This window comes from Petaurus breviceps, unplaced genomic scaffold (genome assembly GCF_028583685.1).
Source record: "Petaurus breviceps papuanus isolate PSGF00001 unplaced genomic scaffold, PetGlider_PUasm1.0 91041, whole genome shotgun sequence".
Taxonomy (NCBI): Eukaryota; Metazoa; Chordata; class Mammalia; order Diprotodontia; family Petauridae; genus Petaurus; species Petaurus breviceps.
The window spans coordinates 22,907,769-22,927,388 of NW_027187400.1; the positions used below are offsets into that span (position 1 = coordinate 22,907,769).

The window sequence follows — 19,620 nt, forward strand, 5'->3', positions numbered from 1 at the left end:
ATGGAGATCCACTGCACTTTGCCCTCTCGGACACCCACAGCCCCATGGGACAGCTGCCCAGGGAGTAGGTTGGGCTCAGGCAGATTCTTGCACTCAGGGTGTAACATCTGTAGAAAGGAGGAGATGCTATAACCTAGAGAGAGAAGAGAGGAGACAGACACAGGATGGGGCTGTAGGAGTCAGGAGACGAGGCTTTGCTTTGGTGGGGTAAGGGTGGGGTCCCTGGGAAGGAGGGTTTCTGATGCCCCCTCCCTTCTCCCCCTCTTTAGGACAGAGCTGGAAAAAACGGTCTTGGCTCATCCAGTGTTTGGCTTCAGGAGGTGGTCAACACCCTCTGTCTCTCCTCTCCTGGGCCCCCCTTCTCACTAAATGGACCATACCAACCTCAGGAAACATCATGACCACTGTACTAGGTGGAGGCAGCCCTGGCATGGCTTCTGCCCCTGAGGGTCTGGGGAAGACCTCTTTTCCCCTAACCCTTGTGTCCTAGGCACCTCCCTCAACACATGGGCAAGGGACATGCCCCCCAAACCTCTCAGAATCCTTCCTGTCGTTGCCAGCCTTTGGGGAAATGTCTTCTATAAGATGTCTTACCATTCCACGGAGCAAGGCAGTCTCTTATTTGTTAGAATTACAGTGTGGGGCCTTAGGACACAGAATACTAGAGCTGGGAGGGGTCTTAGAGCATGGAATGTTATGGCTGGGAGGGGTGAGGCCCTTAGAATGTGGAACATCAGAGCTGGGAAGGCCTTTAGAACATGGAATGTCAGAGCTAGGAGGGTCCTTAGAACATGGAATGTCAGAGCTAAGAGGGACTTTAGAACATGGAATGTCAGAATTCAGAGAGGTCCTTAGAACATGGAATGTCAGAACTCAGAGAGGTCCTTAGAACATGGAATGTCAGAGCTAAGAGGGACTTTAGAACAGAGAATGTCAGACCTGGGAGGGACATTGAAATTCAGAGCCTGAAGTTGACTTCAGAAATCATGCAGCCCAACTCCATCATTTTATAGATGAGGGTCATAAGATCCCAGATTTAGAACTGGAAGGAACCTCAGAGGCCACCTAGTCCAAACACTTCATTTTACAAATCAGGAAACTGAGGCCCAGAGAGGTTAAGAAATTTCAGTTACACAGGCGGCAAGCAACAAAGTCAAGGTTTGGACCCTAGTCCCCTGGAAGATATTGAGGCCCAGAGAGGGACAGCAATCTGCTCAGTCACCAGCAAATTAGGGGCAGAGCCAGGACTTCCCACCCCAGCCCCTTCCTGACTGACTAGATTTTGATAATAATGTGCCCCCTCAACCTCCCCCATCCTCATCCTTCAGGCCCAGCCTTCACTCACCTGAGGGGAGGCACTGGGCCCCACCTGGCTTCACCAGCTCTGAGTTGTCTGCAATGGCTTTGCATAACCGGCAGAGATGCCCAATCTCTTTGAAGAGGTCGAAGCTGTCATCGTAGATAACGCTGCCCTTTCACAAGGAGACAGAAGCCAGCCAGGACCAATCACATGAGGCCAGACCCGGGGAGTTCCCAACCAATAACTATCGGGGGCTTAGTCCCACCCCCTCCAGGAAGCCTTCCTTGACTGCTCCTGCCCTCCTGGAGATATCACCTTCTCTGATCACCTAAGGGACTCACAGGATTACCGGATTTGGAGGTGGTAGAAGCCCAAGAGTGAGTATGGCCCTTTCGTTTTATAGATAAGGAGACTGAGGTCTGAAGAAGTTGGAGAAGAAGGATTCTAGATGAACAATAAACACTCTACAAAAACTTATGGGTCAATCAATTCTCAGCATTCAACTTTGCCTAGTCTTTCATGTGAATCCCTGGAAGTCAGTCAGTCAACAAGAATTTTTTAAGTGCCTACTATGTGTCAAGCACTATACTACATGCTGGAGATGCAAAGAAAGGCAAAAACAAGGTTCCTGCCCTTGGGGTTCTTACAGTCCAATGAGGGAGACAATTAGGTACATATAAGATATATAAGGGGTAAATGGAAGCAAGCAGGGAGAATTGTATAGCAAAGAGGGAGCTGCCCTTCCATGTGCTCTGGATGAGGGGCCTCTTGTGTTAGATGGCAGCTCCCTCCTCTCCCATGCCTCAGCTCTTCCTCCGGAAGCCTCTCTCCACCCTGGAGGTCACCCATTGGCAGTACCCTCTGCTTCTGTTGCCTCTCCCTTTGATTGGATGGCTCCTGCTAGAGCGGCCATTTCAGAGGGCATGCAGGCCAGCCATGTCTCCCCCTCTCCAGGCTTCCTTCTAAGCTTCCTCTACCACACCCATCTGCCCACTTTGTGTTTCCTTTTTTTGCATTATCTTCCCCTACCCCCCACCTAGAATGTAAGCTTCTCGAGGGCACAGACTGTCTTTCTGCTTATATTTGCCGTTAGTATGTATTACCAGATTACCATTGCTTAGCACAAGGCTTGGTGACTGACTGCGTTGCCCCTCCCTTCCCACTGTCTCAGGGTAAGGGGCAGGTGACAGTGTATGGAACCCCAACAAAGACCATACATCTCACTTCTGTGGCAATTCACAAAGTGGTTTTCTTACAACAACCCCAGGAGGAAAGTCATGCCTGCCTTTATTCTGGCTGTCCCCTCTTCAAACCCCCCCTTAGCTGTAAAGCTCCCCCTCTCCTCTCCTCCCACTCCCCGAATGCCTTGTTTCCTTAAAAGCTCAGCATGTACCTTCTATGGGAAGCCTTTCCAGATCCTCCCCAGACGTCAGAGCTCTGCCCCATGACTTTACATTTCCTCTGCATGTATTTTTTTATTTCCTTATATATTACCTGTTGTTTCCCCTGAGAGGTTACCTTTCACCTCCTCTGTGTGTATCTACTTATTTACATGTTACCACCACCCCCCCCCATTAAAATAAAGGGTAAGCTCCTTGAGGGCAGCCACGCGTTTTTGTTTCTTTGTATTGTCAGTTATGGAAGTGCCGGATACATAGTAACTGTGCATTCAATACTTGTTGATTGAGGGATGGTTTGAAGATTTCCTGATACTCCTGGTTGTTAGCTACCCCCATCTGAAATTACTTTGTATATTGTGTATTTATTTCTCTATCTATAGGGCTATCTTCATTTTTAGTCTTTGCATGCCCGCACTTCATAAAGGCTTGTTGCTTGATGGATTGATATTCCCAGATAGATTATAAGACCCTTGAGGACAGGGGCTCTTTCATGATGTCTTTTTTATCTCCAAGATCTAGCACAGTGCCTGGTATATATAGTGAATATGTTGGTTGATTGATTTCTCATTGTACAGGTGAGGCTGCAAGAGATGGTGTGATGTTTCCAAGGCCACATAACTAAGAAGTATCGAAGCTGGCGGCTAGATGGCACAGTGAATAGAGCACCAGACCTGGAGTCAGGAGAACCTGAGTTCAAATCCAGCCTCGGACACTTAACACTTACTAGTCATGTGACCTTGAGAAAGTCACTTAATCCCAATTACCCTCCAAAAAAAAAAGTGTCGAAGCTTCTGAGATTCTGTGATATAAGAAAAGACAGAGCTTTTATCTGGAGTCAGATGGCAGCTTGGACATTCAACTCTGGGACCTTGGGTAAGATGTTAAACCTTGAAGTGACTTAATTCCTTAATCTCTAAAATGGGGGTGTTCGAGTGAATGATCTGTAAGGTGATCTCCAGGTCTAAAAGTCTTGCTATCTCAAATTCGGGGCCCTTTTTACTACGCTATGCTTTCCCCAAGTTTCTGGATCCACCTGTTCCCTATATGGCCCCACCCAGGTGGAGGGGCTGTGTACCATGTCTCCAATGACATGGTTGTCAGAATGATGAGTACGATTGACACCAAGTATTCCAAAGACCACAAAGACCATTGCACCCGTGTCCACCAGTGGACGCACAGCAGGCTTCCCACAGCCAGTATTCACACAGGGGTTGAAGCCTGAGGTTGCAGACAACCTGATCTTGGGAGCTGCCAGACAGGAAGATGGAGAGAAAAATAATTAGCGCAATGGGACATGGGCTGCTTTCTTGGGTATCTTCAGATTTTCCCTCGATACAGTATCCCCCCGTAAAAAAATCCATCACCATTCCACCCCAGTGGATCAGTCTACAGCTCACCTTTCTCACTGGGCACGTACAGGAAGCCTTTGTTGGGTCCATCTGGGCTGGAGCTGAGAAGACAGCCTGGAGGTGCCACGCATACACGCCCATGAAAGGGTGGTTTATGAGACTGGGCAAAATATAACTTCCTGCAAGGGCATAGAGAACCGAGAGTATTGATGAGAGAAGGTGAGTGCTGAGACATTGGTCATGCAGAACAGGTGGCAGTCAGCAGCACTCTAGAGGGAGATCACCCAGAGACCTTAAAAATACATGAAAAGATCTCAGAGATGTGTGACTCCTAGGGAGGCAATGTAACCTCAGAGTCCCCCCTAGCTCTGGAATCAGCACCTGACTGTGCATGGTGGGGGCCTCGTGACCCTGGGGGCAAATCACTTAATCCGTCTGGCCCTCGGTACCCTCATCCACAAAATGTGGGAGATGGTCTGGGTGACCTGTAAGGTCCTTCCAGCTCTTACATTTTAAGTAGATGATTCAGTGCTAGAGTTTAAATGTAGCCTGAAACCTAAGCATGTGCTGGGAGGAGGGGAAAGAGGAGACTGGTACAGTCCTGGGCTGGAGCTAGGCCTACTATCATTTCTAATATGCTGCAATAAGTCTTGAGGTTTAGAAAATCTTTTCTTCACAGCAATCCCTTAAGGTAGATAATATAAACATTACTAGTCCCATTCTATAGATGAAGAATCTAAGTCTCAGTGTTGAAAGTGTCCTACCCGTGTTCATATAAGCGTCAGAGCTGGAATTTAAACTGAGATCTGTTGATTTTCAAGTCCAGAATTCTCTCCATCACAACACAGTGCCTCTCTGGTGTCTCTTCTATATTTTCCTACCCCACGTCCCTTGACCTCCTCACCCAAGATACGTCAAGCAGAAAAGGGCACTCCGTTGCCATGGCATCCAGCCCCCTGCTTCCAGGAAGGCTGGTTCTCTGCCCATAGTGGCATCTAATATTCACTGGAATGGAACTACTTCCACTGAGTGAGTGTCCATCCTATAGTTAAACCCCAGGGAGGGGGGAGAGAAGGAGGGGGAAGGATCAGGAAGGAGAGACAATGCTGACAATTACAATGATGATGCCAGCCCCGCCAGCCCCACTGCTGCTGGAGCTGGACTGAAGATTGTTGCAGCCTACATGGGGTGAGCTCACATCCCAGCACTCTTATTTTATTACAAAAAGCCAAATTTTATCCTCCTGTGCCAAAGTCCAAAAACAATTAAACACAAAAGGACAATAACAGGGTCCTGGGCTATTGCTATTTGAACTCCTGGAGTCATCGATTTCAAGCTGGCTCTCAGAGCACAGCCAATTCACCTCCCCTCATCTTTTTCTTGTTGTTGTCCACTTGTTTCAGCTGTAGTTGACTCTTCATGACCCCATTTTGGGTTTTCTTGGCAGAGACACTGCAGTGGTTTGCCATTTCTTCTCTAGCTCATTTTACAGATGAGGAAACTGAGGCAAACAGGGTTAAGTGATTTGCCCAGGGTCACATAGCTAGTGTCTGAAGCAAGATTTGAACTCAGGAGGAGAAGTACTTCCTGACTCCGGGCCTGGCACTCTATCCACTGTACCACCTAGCTGCCCTCATCTTACAGATAAGGAAACTGAGGTCTAATGATGTGCCTTAAGCAGCAGGGGTAGGATCTGAACCCATGATCTCTGACTCTATCCTTCCTCCCTAAATTAAGAGGAAGAGAATGAGATAACACCAATACTTTTCTTTGTTGTTGATAGCCGTGATTTCATTGGTATTACCTAGCAACGCAGGTTATCTTCTGCTCTGTACCTAACTGTCTATGAGACCTTTCTGGGGCACTCAGAGAGCAAATGACTTGTCCAGAGTCATGCAGTCAATGAATATCAGTGGTGGGATTTGAACCCAGAGCCTGCTGTCTCCGAGGCCAACTTGGATCCACTGTTCCCAGTAGCCTTAAAACAGCAGATGAATTGAGCAAAGCTGATTGATGTGAGTAATGAGGAAGCCTTCCTATGTACAGACAGAGAGATGGGAATGATGATCGGAATAAGATTTTGGTGCCTGTCAATACTGATAGCAATGACTGACGGTTATATAGCACTCTACCATTTACATACATTATCTCATTTAAGCCTCCCAACAAGTGATGTGGCAGGTTCTATTATGATCTCCATTTTATAGATGAGGAAACTGAGGACCAGGAAGGAAAACTGAGGCTCTGAGATTCTTGGAGTGTGGTGTAGAGGAGAAAATGCTAAATGAGAATCAGAGAGCCTGAGACCAAATTCTGGCTCTGCTATTAACCACCTACGATCACTAAATGCCTCTGTGCCTCAGTTTCCTTATTTGTAAAATGAGGGAGTGAAACAGATGACCTCTGAAGTCCATAACCACCCACTACAAATCTGTGATCATGTGATCCTAAGTGACTTATCCAGGGTCATATAGCTAGCAAGTGTCTCTTGAGCCTGGAATTGAAACTAGGTTATAGAATCATAGATTTAGAATTGAATGGGACCTTCGAGGCCATCATATCCACTTCCCTCATTTTACAGATGAGGAAACTGAGGCTCAGACTTGTCCAGGGACACATAGCTAGTACATGTCAGTGCTGGGGACTGGGGCCATGTCTTTCTGACTCCATGCCACCACAATTCCCAGCTCAGCTCAGAAGTGCCATTAGGGCACTTGGTCCCAGGAATGGACCTTTGACATTAGCTGGCCTGGCCTAGTGTCCCTTCACCCATCCCAGTCTTGCCATGGGTCCTCCCCTGATGGAGGGCTCAGGAGACTGGGAGAGACCCTGGCCCATCAGCAGCCTTGGGGCCTATGCCGTGTTACCGGGTTCGCTGCTGTTCCTTGGCGGCCACATAAAAGCTGAAGTCAAACTTCCAGCCTCTCTTAGCGTCACAGGTCAGTGATGTCATCATCCATTTTCGGAGGCTCTTCTGCTGGAGCAGCCCTACTGTAGACATACAAGCGGTCAGCTTCTTGGTGAAGTTACCGTAAGGCACTCTATACACCTAAGCAGTGAATTAACAGAAACAAGACACGTAACTCCAGGGGCCATCCCAGCCCCAGCCCCAGCTCCCTCGGCCTCTGCAGGCCATCTTTCCCCCTCTGCTGCCCACTAGACAATCTTTCCTGTTGGCTTCTTAGGTCCTCCCAAGTTACTGCTCATCTGTTTTACATTTATTTCAACATACACAAGTTGTTTTCTCCCACTAGAATATAAGCTTCCTGAGGGCAGGGAACATCTGCTTTTCCTCTTGGTTTTCCTGGGGCCAAGCACAATGCCTGATGGGAGGAAATGCTGCCTCAAAGCCCTCAGGGTCCCTCCCTCCCTGTGTCAGCCCAGAGCAGAGTCCCCAATCCTTGGCAAGTCTGAGTAGGGGCATTGCTTTGGGGAGAGAGAAAACGTGCAGAGAAGACAGGGCTGGCATTCCATAACATGGGCAGGCAGAGGAGGTAGTCATGATAACAACAGCACCAACTGATGTTTGTAGTATTTTAATGTTTGTGAAGAGATTTGCCTGTATCATCTTGTCTGAGTCAAAATGACCCTGGGACTAGTCTTCTACCCATTTTACAGATGAAGACGCAAGGGCTCAGAGGAATACAATGACTGGGTCATGTTCACACAGCTAGTGGATACCAGAAGTAGAATTCAGACCCTTTCTTCTTGATTCCAAGTTCACGACTTATTCAAATCCATTCTGAAATGTTGCCTCTCAACAGCAACCAGATTGGGAATCAGGATAGAGAAGATTTTGAGTCTAGGCTCAACGGGGACCTGAGGCTTTTCTGGGCCTCAGTTTCCTCATTTGTAAAATGGGGATAATAAGCACTGCCTTGCCTTTCTCAGAAGTATCATGAGGTTCCAATGGGATTGTGTTGATTGAAAGGACAAAGAAAAGAAAAACATAGTTTGTAATTGTTTGGGGGGGGGTGGTGAGAGACAATTGGAGTTAAATTACTTGCCCAGGGTCACACAGCTAGGAAGTGTCTGAGGGCAAATTTGAATTCAGGTTTTCTTTTTCTTTTTAAAGCAATCAGGGTTAAGTAACTTGCTCAAGGTTACACGGCCAGGTGTTTCTGTGTGGGTGCTGAGTATCTGAGCCCGGATTTGATCCCCAGGTCATCCCAACACTGGAGCCAGTGCTCTTACTCACTGTGCTACCTGGCCACCCCTGAATTCAGGTTTTCTTGACTCCAGGCCCAGTGCTGTATCCACTGTGCCACCTAGCAGTCCCTAATTTGTGATTATTATAAAATGAGGTCCTAAGAGGATAAAGTCTGACTCTACTCCCCCAAGGGGATGGATCATTGATTGAAAACCAGATGGGACATCAGAGACCACTGAGTCTAACCCTCTCACTTGGAAACTGAGACCTAAGGTCATATCAGTATCAAGCATCAGGTCCCTTAATTCCATAGCCCAGTTCTTGCCACTACACCAGGAAAGGGCAGTCCAGGGGATACATGTGCTCAGTAGCTTAGTGGGGATCCCCCAGAAGCCTGAGCCCAGAAACCCTGGGCCTTCAGACAGAGAAGGGCTCACCTGGAAGGAGGGCACCTCCCCATCCCCAGGGGACACAGTCTGCCATGGCGCAGGGAGGCTGGCATTGAGAGAGAACCTGTAGATGACTGGTCTGCCCTTGCTCTTGGTCTTGGAGATATAAACAGTGCCCTGGGGTTCTAAGGGACACAAAGGATGAGGGTTACAAGGTGTCTATAGACATTTTTCCCCTCTCTCCCCAATCCCTGTATTTTCACAGTTTCATTTACCCAGTGCCTGGGATACTAGGATGGTCTCTCAAACTTACTGATAGAGGTGAAAGGGACTGAGATCCCATCTGCTCTAGCCCCCTGGTTTAAAAACAGAATTTGTTAGAAAATGTTCATTTCTATCTCTTGGTTTTATATCACCTATATTTTAGAAACTAAGTTTATATCACCACCTTTTGTTCTTACATCACCCACATTCCCTAATGTGTCCTTCCCTGGAAGATGCCTCCATTCCTGTTTTCCCCTCCTCTGAAACTCCATTTGAGGAAGTTCCTGAGCTACCCATGCTCATTCCCTTCCTGGCCCTGCATCTGAGCCTCCAGACTTCTCTACCTTGGCCCTCAGAGGATATCTTCCCCACCCTTTTCAGCTCCCTTTTATGCCTTGTCTTCTATTGGAATGAAAGCTCCTTAAGGGCAGGGGCTATCCTTCTTTTTGCTTGAATTTGGATTCCCAGTGCTTAGCACAGTGCCTGGAACATGGTAAGGTTTTAATAAATTCTCTCTCCTCTTTCTCTGTCTCTCTCTGTTTCTGTCTTTCTCTCTCCTCTCTCCCTCCCTCTCTTCTCCTTCCTCTCCTCTCTTCTTCCCTTCATTCTCTCTCTCCTTTCTTTTCTCTCTCCTCTCTCTCCTTCCTTCTCTCTCTCCTTTCCTATCTATTCTCCCTCTCCTCTCTCCTTCCTCCCGTTTCTCTCTCCCTCCCTCATAGTAAAGAACAAAACAAGGAAGAAAAGTTCAGCAAAACTGGGAACATATGAAAATATATCATATTATATGCATTTTTCTACACCCAATGCCCCCCTCCCTCAGCCCCCAGTGCACTGAAAGAAGTAAGCCTTCTCTTCTTTGAAATTAGCCTAGCTAAGGCCCTTATTGTAGAGCTAAGGAAGCAAAGCCCTAGAAGGGCTGCAAGAAGGAAGCAGTGGGAGCCAGGATCCAAACCCTAGTCCTCTGATGTCCAAATCCACGGGTTTCCCATTCCATCCACCCTTCTCTAACACCTTCTTCTGACATAAGGAAACAAGGTCCTAGAAGAAGGGACCTGATCTCTGCACCCCCAGCACAGAGCCCAGGGCCTTAGGAAATGCAGGCTTCTTCGTGGGGAGTCCGGAGACTCGAACCTAGGAAGTCATCTAGCCCGGCTCTCAGAGAACTTGGCCCTATGCTCCTGTTTCATTTTTGGTTTTGTTTTTACCAGTCCTAACACGATTCCTTGTACACAGCAGGTGTTTAATGAATGCTTGTTGAACTTAATTGAATTGAGGAGGAAAGAAAGACCCAGAAAGGGGAAATGACTTTCCCATAGTCAAATGGGAAATAAATCTAAGAGTCAAAATTCAAACACAGCTCCTCTGACTTCAGATACAATGCCATTACTACTAGGTTATGCTATAATGACTTTGTCCTGGGGCCATGCATAACCTTTGTTTGTAGTTCTCTAAAGTATTTATTCTGTATGGTAACAATCACTTACATTTCTAAATTTGGAATCTTCTCTAGAACCTAGCATGATTCTACATACACAGAGTGGGCACAGAATAAATACTGACTGAATGATGAAAGAATGAATGAATGGAAGGGGAGGGTGGGAGAAGGAGAGAGAGGGGAAGGAGGGGGAAGGAAGGGAGGGTGGGGGCAGACCCAATAAATTTTCTAACTCTTTCCCCTTCCAATCCTTCTTCTAGATTCTCCCATACTGACCCTGTTGTGTGGCTTCACTCCGGCTACCCCAGGCAGGTCCAGAACCCCTTTTCTTCTTTTCCAGAGATGTTCGGATGTTATTCTGAAGACTGTGGGGCTTTTCCTGAAACAGACCTGTCCCCCAAGCTGAGTCAGAGAGGGAAAAGTCTCATCTCACCTGAACAGAAGGAATGGAGGGGGGCAGAATGGGGCTATATTAAGGGAGCCCCAGGAGAATGGTCTTGCAGGGGTGGGGAACCTGTGGTGTCAAGGCCACATGTGGCCCTCTAGGTCCTCAAGTACAGCCCTTTGAGTGAATGCAAATTTCACAGAACAAATCCTTTTATTAAGGGGATTTTGGGGGGGTCCTTCCAGCTCTCCACCTGGGGTCCTTTGAATATTGATTCAGAGGAAGCATTGGAAGAGTTCTGCAGGGAGGGAGAGACAGCATTCTCTACTTAGCATCCAGAAACTTAAACCCTACCAACCATAATGGATACACATACTACACCTAGTGGTTTGCAAAGTTGGCACACATTATTTCATTTGAGTTTCCTAACAACCCTATGAAGTGAAGACTACAGGTATTCATTACCCATTTTACAGATGACAAAACTGAAGCCGAAGTGCCTGGCTCCAAGCCACATAGTTGATAATGATCGGAAGCAGGAGTCAAACCTCTGTCTTCCTTCCTCCAAGCCCTCGACTACACTGTCTCTCTGCTAGCCCCGGGCCTATTCCTGGCAGCAGACAACATTTTGTTGGCCATTTTGTGCAGCTTTGATGTGTGAGTTCATGCCCCTTCTGATGTCTGTTATGGGAACCCAAAGCAATAGCTGGAATGAAGACTAATCCACAGACATCTGAAGGATAGGGGCATTGGCATCAGTTAGGAGGGTGTTTCCCTCAGTCAGGTGACTCTAAAGCCCTTGGGCTAATGCTCTTCTAATGTGTGAAAACCAGGTTCACCTGAGTGATGGCAGCATTAAAATGATGGGCATTACAATGACAGCTGGATTTCTTCCTGAGGGCTCCAAGCATTTGTCTTTATGGCATTCCTGGGGAATGGTGTGACACTGGGGAAGTACCGTCACTTCTCTGAGCCCCCATGTCCTTCCTTATTAGGTCAGGGCCTTGATGGGGGCCCCTACTAGACCCTTTCTAGTGCTAACATGATGAGATTCTATGACCAGCCATATCAGGTCTCTCATTCCCATTTCATTGATGGAGAAGTGAAGGCCCATGGAGAGGCAGGGACCTTTGATGTCACCTGGTTCATTCCCTCCCACCCCACCCCCAGTTTACCATTAAGGAAACTTGGGCCTAGACCTGCCCAAGGTCACATAGTCAGTGAGTAGCAGAGTCAGGACTTGAATCCATGTTCTCTGTGGCTTACTCAAGATCAATGAAGATTCAAACCCAAGTGCCCATTCTTCTTGGCCCACAAATTGTATTATAATAATAATTACCCTTGTTGATAGCAATATTTATATAGGGATTCACCATCTATAAGTCACTTTTTGGTTTGCAAAGCGCTTTTATCACCATCAGCTCTCTGAAGTTGGCAGCACCCCCATTTTGCAGAAGAGAAAACAGGTTCAAAGAAAAGTAATGGTTTTCTGGGCAGTAACATCAGAGCTATAACCTTGGCATAAACTTTGAGTTCTAAACATGGCAAGGACTAAACACTTGGAAGGCAACCCCAGTTGTTCCCCTGCCCCATGACCCTCTCACCTGAACAGGTGACACAGGAGATGCCTTCAGCACTCAGGTTGTACTTGAGGTCCAGCAGCACCTGGATATTGGTGTCTGGTCGGAAAAGGAGTGGTGCTCGGCTGGCCGGGCGGAGCCGGCTAGCAAAATACAGGGACAGAATGAGGACAGTGACAAAGAGCCCTGCAATGAGATGATGGCTTAGGAGACGTGGCTGGGCCCCACGTCCTCTACCACCCCAAAGGGACTGGGTGGGATCCTGAAGGCAGTAGCTGCATAGCTACTCTCTCCAGCTCTGGGGTAAGTTGCGGTGGAGTTTCCTGAGAAGCTTTGAGGGACTGGAGCCATTTTATAGGACATGTAGGTAGATAGGACAGAGAGTGAAAATTTTGAAAAAAAAATGTCATTTACCCTACAGAGCAAAGTCCAGACTCTAGATGGGGGCCCCTACTGACCCACAAGTCTCAAAGGGTGATGGAGGGAGCTCAGAAGGAGCAGGGCAGGGGCCCTGCTTACCCACAATGACCCAGCGGCTTTTCACAGCTGACCACAATACCCAGTGGTGGAGAAGTTCTTGTAGCTGAGTGATGAGCTGGCCTCGACTGCTCTTCTCCATGGGAAGCTGCAGGTTCTCGGGGAGCACAGACACCAGGGGGACATCCCCCATCTCCAGGGTGACTGATGAAGCAAAGAGGACAGATTTCTCTGACTTAGAGCCCTGGGGAAAGGGGGAGGCCATCCCCTCCAGAAGACCTAGGCCACAGGGCAGAATGTCTAGGGATAACTACCCCACTTTAAGAGAGCAGCCCAGGTAGAAGTCATGCTCCTGGTTCTTAAGCATGTACTCTTATGCCCATTGGTTGGGATCCCCAGAGAAGGGGACATAGGAAGGGGAGGGTCTTTCACTGCAGCCTCCCAATATAGCTGGTAGAGACCTCAAATAATCTGATTCTCATATGGGGCCCCAAGATGTCATCTTATTCTGCCCCCTGCTGCCAGGTACCTCAGTTTAGAAACTAGGCCATTGCTAAAGATGGAGTCAGGGGAGGCAGCAAGGGGCTGGGAAGGGGTATCTCACCTGGCTCCTCCTCCACATTCAACAGGGGGATATCATCATCCAGATAGGGCATAGGGCCCTGGGCTGGGCCAACCCCTGCTGGCTCTGGACTGATGAACAGGCCACTGGAGAGATGAAGAGAGCTCTTCCGGACACATTTCTGGTGGCAGCTATCAAAGGAAGGACTCCAATGTTGTGTGTTGTGGTTTCCAGGGAGGGCTGAGTCTGGATCCAGCTCGACCATCACACTGGGGTTATTCCCAGCCTTCCCATAACAGATTCTCACTAAAACTAACTAAGAACTCTTGGTTCAGCTCAGAATTGGTCCATCCATTCTGTATAGCAATTTGGAACCATGCCTAGAATGGTACCAAATCTTGTATATAATTTTATAGTGGCTGCATCACTAGTAGGCCTATACCCTACACAAATCAAAGAAAGGGGAAAAGGACATATATATACAAAAATATTTATAGCAGCTTTTTTAAAGTGGTGACAAAGAACTGGCAACTAAGGAAGGGCCCATTAGTTAGGGAATGGTTAAACAAATTATAATGGAATGGAACACTATTGTGCTGTAAGAACTCAAACTTTGAATGAATGAAAGGTCCAGAGGAAACTGAAAAGACCTCTATGAACTGATAAACAGTGAAGTGAACAGAACCAGAAGAATAATTTATACAATGACAACATTGTAGAGAAAAACAACTTGGGAGATTTTATACTCTGATTAAGGCAATGAGAAACCATGAGATGAAACACATCACCTACATCCTGCCAGAGAGTCCATGGCTTTCACAGATGCAGAATGAGACATAACTTTATGAATATGGTCAATGTGGGGATTTGTTTTGCTGGATTATATTATGAATATTTTTATTTAATTATTTGATTGAGGAGTGGTAAATGCTTGTGAAAATAAATTAAAAATATTTATTTTAAAATAATATTTATTTAAAAATTAAAAAAGCTCTCCTTTCCATGGCAAGCTGAGAGAGCCTTGCCAGTCCAGTCCCTGGAGAGGAGGGGTCTGAAACTCTTTCCAGGATGGGGGTGATGAATGGGAACTACAGCCATTATTTCTGGGAAAGGTGCTGGCAACCAACAGTCCCTCACACAAAGACAGCAAAGGCCACACAATCATCTTTCAGTCAGAACCCTACTGGCTCTGACACCGAGAGATGTTCCTGAGATTGTGGTGGGGTACTGGGGGATTGGAGGGGCAGAAGCTAGATAGAGCTGGGCTCTGTGGAGGGAAAGGCCCATACAGATAGCCTATCATGGGTCACCAGGAGTGGGAAGTGTATTGTTCAGAGTGAGACCCTGGGACTGAGGACTTTTAAACTATGGCCATGTTCTATTTCTGATGTCAAATACTCAATTAGAAACATTAAACAATTGGTTTAAGATGGGGAGAGGGTAAAATACTTAAGGGAGAATTTAGCACACGTGAGAGAGGTGACAGAAGGAGGATGGACTTTCTAGAGAAGCGGCTAAGAAAGTCATTCCTGGTCATAAGTTAGACATTTGGCACATAGAATCACAGCATGTTAGCCCAAATTCTTCAGTATGGCTATTCAAGGTCTGCCTCTTCCATCTGTTTCACCCTGCTCCTCTAATCTAGTCTACTACTGCAGAAAGGGACAGTTTTATTTCTTCATTGCCTATTTTTGTTCATACAATTTTTTTCTTGGTGCCATAGCTAGCATTTCTAGTACAATAGTGAATAATAATGGTGATGATGAACATCCTCGCTTTACCCCTGATCTGATTGGAAAGACTTGTAGTTTACTACAGATAATGCTTGCTTTTAGTTTTAGATAGATACTACTACTCATTTTAAGAAAAGCTTCATTCACTACTATGCTTTCTTGTGTTTTTAATAGGAATGGTGTTGTATTCTGTCAAAAGTTTTTTCTGCATACAAGAAACCTTAATAAATGCTTCTTGGCTTGACATGTCTTCCTCTCCTACTGGGGTGTAAGTTCCATGAAGGTAGGGAGGATATCTTATTCCTTTTTGCATCCTTTTGAACACCAAGCACACAATAGCTACTTCATCAATCAGCTACAATGAGTATTTATTAAGTATTTATTAGGCACTTGCTGTGTGCCAGGTGCTGTACTAGATGCTGAGATTAAAAATAGATAGAATAAAACAATCTCTAATTCCAAAGAGATGCTGCTCTAAATCTTCATTAAATAAATGTTGGATAAAGCAAGACTTTAAACTCTACTACTTGACTATAAGCTCCCAGAAGGCATGCACTATGGTTATTCATTTTTTGTGTCTTTTCTGGTGCTTTACATTTACATATATGTGTATATATATATATATATATGTGCATGTGTATATATACATATATATGTTGTAAGTTAGATTGTAAGTTCCACAAGGGCAGGGATTGGGGTTTTTTTTTGTCTTTGTATCCCCAGCAATTGGCACACTGCCTGATGCATAGGATATGCTCAACAAATATTTGTTGATGATCAAATACAGCATATGTCTCTCCCAGGTGGGCCCACAGCTGAGGCTTTGTAAAGATTCCATTCAAATGCCCAGGCATAGTCAGAGCCAGAGCAAATCCATCAGAAGGAGAGAAGACTTCTGGTTGTTTGGAAAGATGGATGACCTCACATCTTCCATTCTATTAACATGTATTAAGAATTACTCTGTGTGCGACACTGCTAGGTGCTGGGAATACAAAAACAAAATCAAACAATGTCTGCCCTCAAAAAGCTTACATTCTTCTGGGCATGATACAATATCTTATGCACATTTATAAATAAATACAAAATATAAAATACAAAGTGATACAAGGTTATTCATTTCAAGAGGCAGAGGCAGAGGCAGCTAATACCTGGGCAGCCCTGGAAATGTCATATATAGAAGGCACCTGAACTGGGCTTTGAAAAATCTAGAGATTCTATAAGGTAGAGAGTGCACTCCAGTTACGAGAGGCCCCTATACAAAGGCATGGAGGCCAGGGACAACTAGCAGTCCAGTTGGACTGGAAAGGAGTGTGAGTGAGAGCATCTTGGGAGCATTATAGTAAGCAGAGTGCAGAACCTGGAGTCAGGAAGACCTGAGTTCAAATATAGCCCAGACACTTTCAGTTGTGTGAACTCTGCTTCATTTGCCTCACCTGTAAAAATGGGAATAATGACAGCGCCTACTTCCCAAAGTTGTGAAGACCAAATGAGATAATAATCGTGAAACACTTAGCATAGCACCTGGCACATAGTAGGCACTTTATAAATGTGCCATCTTATCTCATCCTTATTATCACCATTACTGTTGTTAAATTTTCACTGTTGCTGTTGACCATGACCCTGGCTCACCTTGTCTGACAGGAGCTCTCCAGTGGGGCCACATAGAGGTTCCAGATTCCCAGGGCAGCAGGCATGGTGAATAGCACTGCCAGCCAACAGCAGGACACAATGAGGGACATGAACAAGCCAAAGTCATGAACAGCTGGGATCTGCAATGAGAGTAGGACCAGTTAGACCTTGGACAGAGGGAGGTTACCTTGTCATCCAAACCTGCCCCTAGGTAGAGGGTAGGCAGCCAATTCCTGTTTCAAACTGCTCTAATCACTAGGAAGTTTTTCCTGACATTAAGCATAATCTGCCTCTCTACAACTTCCTCCTCTTTCTGCCTTCTAGAGCCAAGCAAAATGAAGCTTATTCCCCATCCTCATAAGAGCCCTTCAGATGCTTGAGGACAGTGATTGTGTTTCTTCTCAGTCTTCTCTCTTCTAGGATAAACATGAACAATTCCTTCCAATGATCCTCATCTGGCTGGTGCTGGTGACCTTCTCCAGATCCGCTTGAACTTGTCCATGTATCTTATAAAATGTGGCTCCCAGAATTGAGTTCAATATTCCAGACATATTCTGACCAGGGCAAAGTACAGTGGGGCTATGACCTCCCTACTTCTGGGTACGCTGTCTTTCTGGACACAGGCTAAGATCACGTTAGTGGCTATATTCTGACAGCAGCCATGCACATGGAGCTGAACATTCATGCCAGTGTAGCCCAGACACCCCTGGCCCTAGAAGAAATGTGAGAAAAAGATCTAGGGAGACAAGAGTAGGGAGGAGAGGCAAGGCAAATTTGATAGAAACTAGAGGCAAGGTGGGGAATAGAATCCTCAAAGACTAAACAGTGAGCATATTGGCTCCTATAGTTAGTGGGGAGGTCAATGTGGGTATGGAGAAGAGGGAAGGTCTATCCAGGGGTCAATGGATAAGCCACCCCACAAATGAAAGGAAGTCAAGGACCTAAGTAGGTCCTAAGAGTAGAGATGGCTCCCAGGAGCCAGAGAGGGTCTGTGCATACTCAGGTTAGAGCAGAGGCCAGGCATCTCTGTCTGGGCAGGTAGCACAGGCTGCCCACCTGGGAGAAAATGTTGGCTGCATAGGCAGCAGCGGTGGTCAGGGAAGTGAAGAAAGTGGCTTTGCCTGCCGTCTGGATGGTGTGGATCATGCGCAGCTGTGGATCCTCCAGGTGGGTGGCCTGGCGGTAGGTGTTGATGAAGACAAAGACATCATCCACACCTATAGGAGGCAACCCAGGCAAGGCAGGGGTTAGAGGCGCTTTGGAAGAAGGGACATCTCATTGGCCTCAGTCAACAGGGTCGGGAACTTGGGAACATCAGATCATCCTTACACCCTGACCTGACTTGGGTTCTTAGGACACTAGATACGTTAGCCATATTATTGAGATCCTACCACTGTGCCCATCGTCATGTAACTCACCCATCACATTCTTAACTGCTTTCCTTTGTTGAAGATGCTAGGAGAGGATACCGCCAGACCCTCCATTTCCCACCCAGAAGTCCATGAAAAGAAGTGTGAGTGGTGTGAAGTCACCCACAACAGCCTGAGTCAACTCACCGATGCCCACAATGACAAAGGCAGCCACCCCATTGAGGATGCCCAGGTACTGGATTCCAAAAACAACGTGGTAGAGGAACAAGGCAACCAGGCAGCTCAGGCCAATGCTGGCAATTCCAAAGAAAGACAGGAACACTGCATGACAAGGCAGAGAGAAAAAGGTGGAATGAGACTTCTGGGGAAAAGGTGGCCTAGGGAGGTCCTCAATACACTGTTTCCATGGACACCAGAGACAAAGCCTAGAATAAACAAAAATCACCCACTGGAAAATGGAGCTGTCTCCAGAGATCTTGCAGGGGCTCACCCTTCAGGATCTCCCACCCTTTGCCAGCTGTAGCTTGGGTCAATCACTTCATGTCTCTGGGCCTCAATTTCCTTCTCTGTAAAACAAGGGAGTTGGATTAGATGGCCTTTGAAGGCTCTTCCAATTCCAAAGATCTTAGATGTTAATTTGCAGAGAGCTGATCCCAAGTTAGTAAGGAGTAGAAAACTTCCAAGCACATGGGAAATAGAGCCAACCATTGATTATTCCTCCCGGTAGAGTGGTAGCCCAAATAATCTCACACCCATCCTAGTTGGACTTTGGCAGTCAATGCATTTTTATTATTACCATCTTTTCTTATAATTCTTGATGGAGTTCAGATAAAAAACAGTGCTGGAACAAGTCTCTATCTTGCCATTATTCTTTCTAAAAATTATGTTCTACTGGCTACTGCATAGGTAGAGAAAAGATTGCTTTCTGTAACTCAATATGAGTACTAGGAATGTAAGCCCATCTCCATTCTTGGCTTTCAGGTAGCTCATTGATTCTTAAATTATCTCTCCTTGATTTCTTTTTCATAGCAGTTCTTTTTCCTATGGGATATTTCACATTTTCTTTTTTTCCCAGTTTTTTAACTTAAAAATTTTGTTTATGTGTCATGGAGTAATTAGCTTCCATTTGGCCAATTCTAATTTTCAAAAAAAATTATTTACTTCAGTAAGATTTTGTACCTCTTTTTTTCCCAAGCTGTTAATTATTTTTTCATGTTGTAGCAGCTGGAATTTAACAAAGGACAGACTGAGACAATTCTCCAAGCAAGATATCCTTTATTAGCAGGGGCATGCCACCTGGTAACAAAGGGATTTTATGATTAGCCTCCATTTGTGCCAAAGACCCAGAGTGAGGGCCAACAGTGTCTTTTATACCTAAGTGTATCTTTCTTCTCACTGGCCTGACAGTACATCATTGGGACTCCCCCCTGGCAAACATAAAACAATCCTGATTAGTGGACTAAAATGAGGAGATAGGTTAATAGTTCTCAGCTCCTCCCTATTATTAGGTGGCAGGACTAATCCTTAAAGTCAATCTGAAGCTAGGAAAAGGGGATTGGCTTTCATATATGGCTGATCATATCCTTCTAGGACACCT

General features: G+C 46.1%; 1 protein-coding gene across 1 annotated transcript in view; it reads right to left on the reverse strand.

The window, feature by feature from the left end:
* Nucleotides 1-19,620, reverse strand: part of DISP3 (dispatched RND transporter family member 3) — a 41,703-nt gene that overhangs the window by 8,399 nt on the left and 13,684 nt on the right. The window contains 13 exon segments of the mRNA XM_069079502.1: nt 1-133; nt 1,346-1,472; nt 3,776-3,948; nt 4,098-4,228; nt 6,917-7,098; nt 8,637-8,773; nt 10,564-10,677; nt 12,277-12,438; nt 12,772-12,933; nt 13,334-13,482; nt 16,654-16,793; nt 17,710-17,870; nt 18,210-18,344. The exon segment at nt 1-133 is cut by the window's left edge and continues 22 nt beyond it. Coding sequence (XP_068935603.1) covers nt 1-133; nt 1,346-1,472; nt 3,776-3,948; nt 4,098-4,228; nt 6,917-7,098; nt 8,637-8,773; nt 10,564-10,677; nt 12,277-12,438; nt 12,772-12,933; nt 13,334-13,482; nt 16,654-16,793; nt 17,710-17,870; nt 18,210-18,344 — 1,906 coding nt within the window.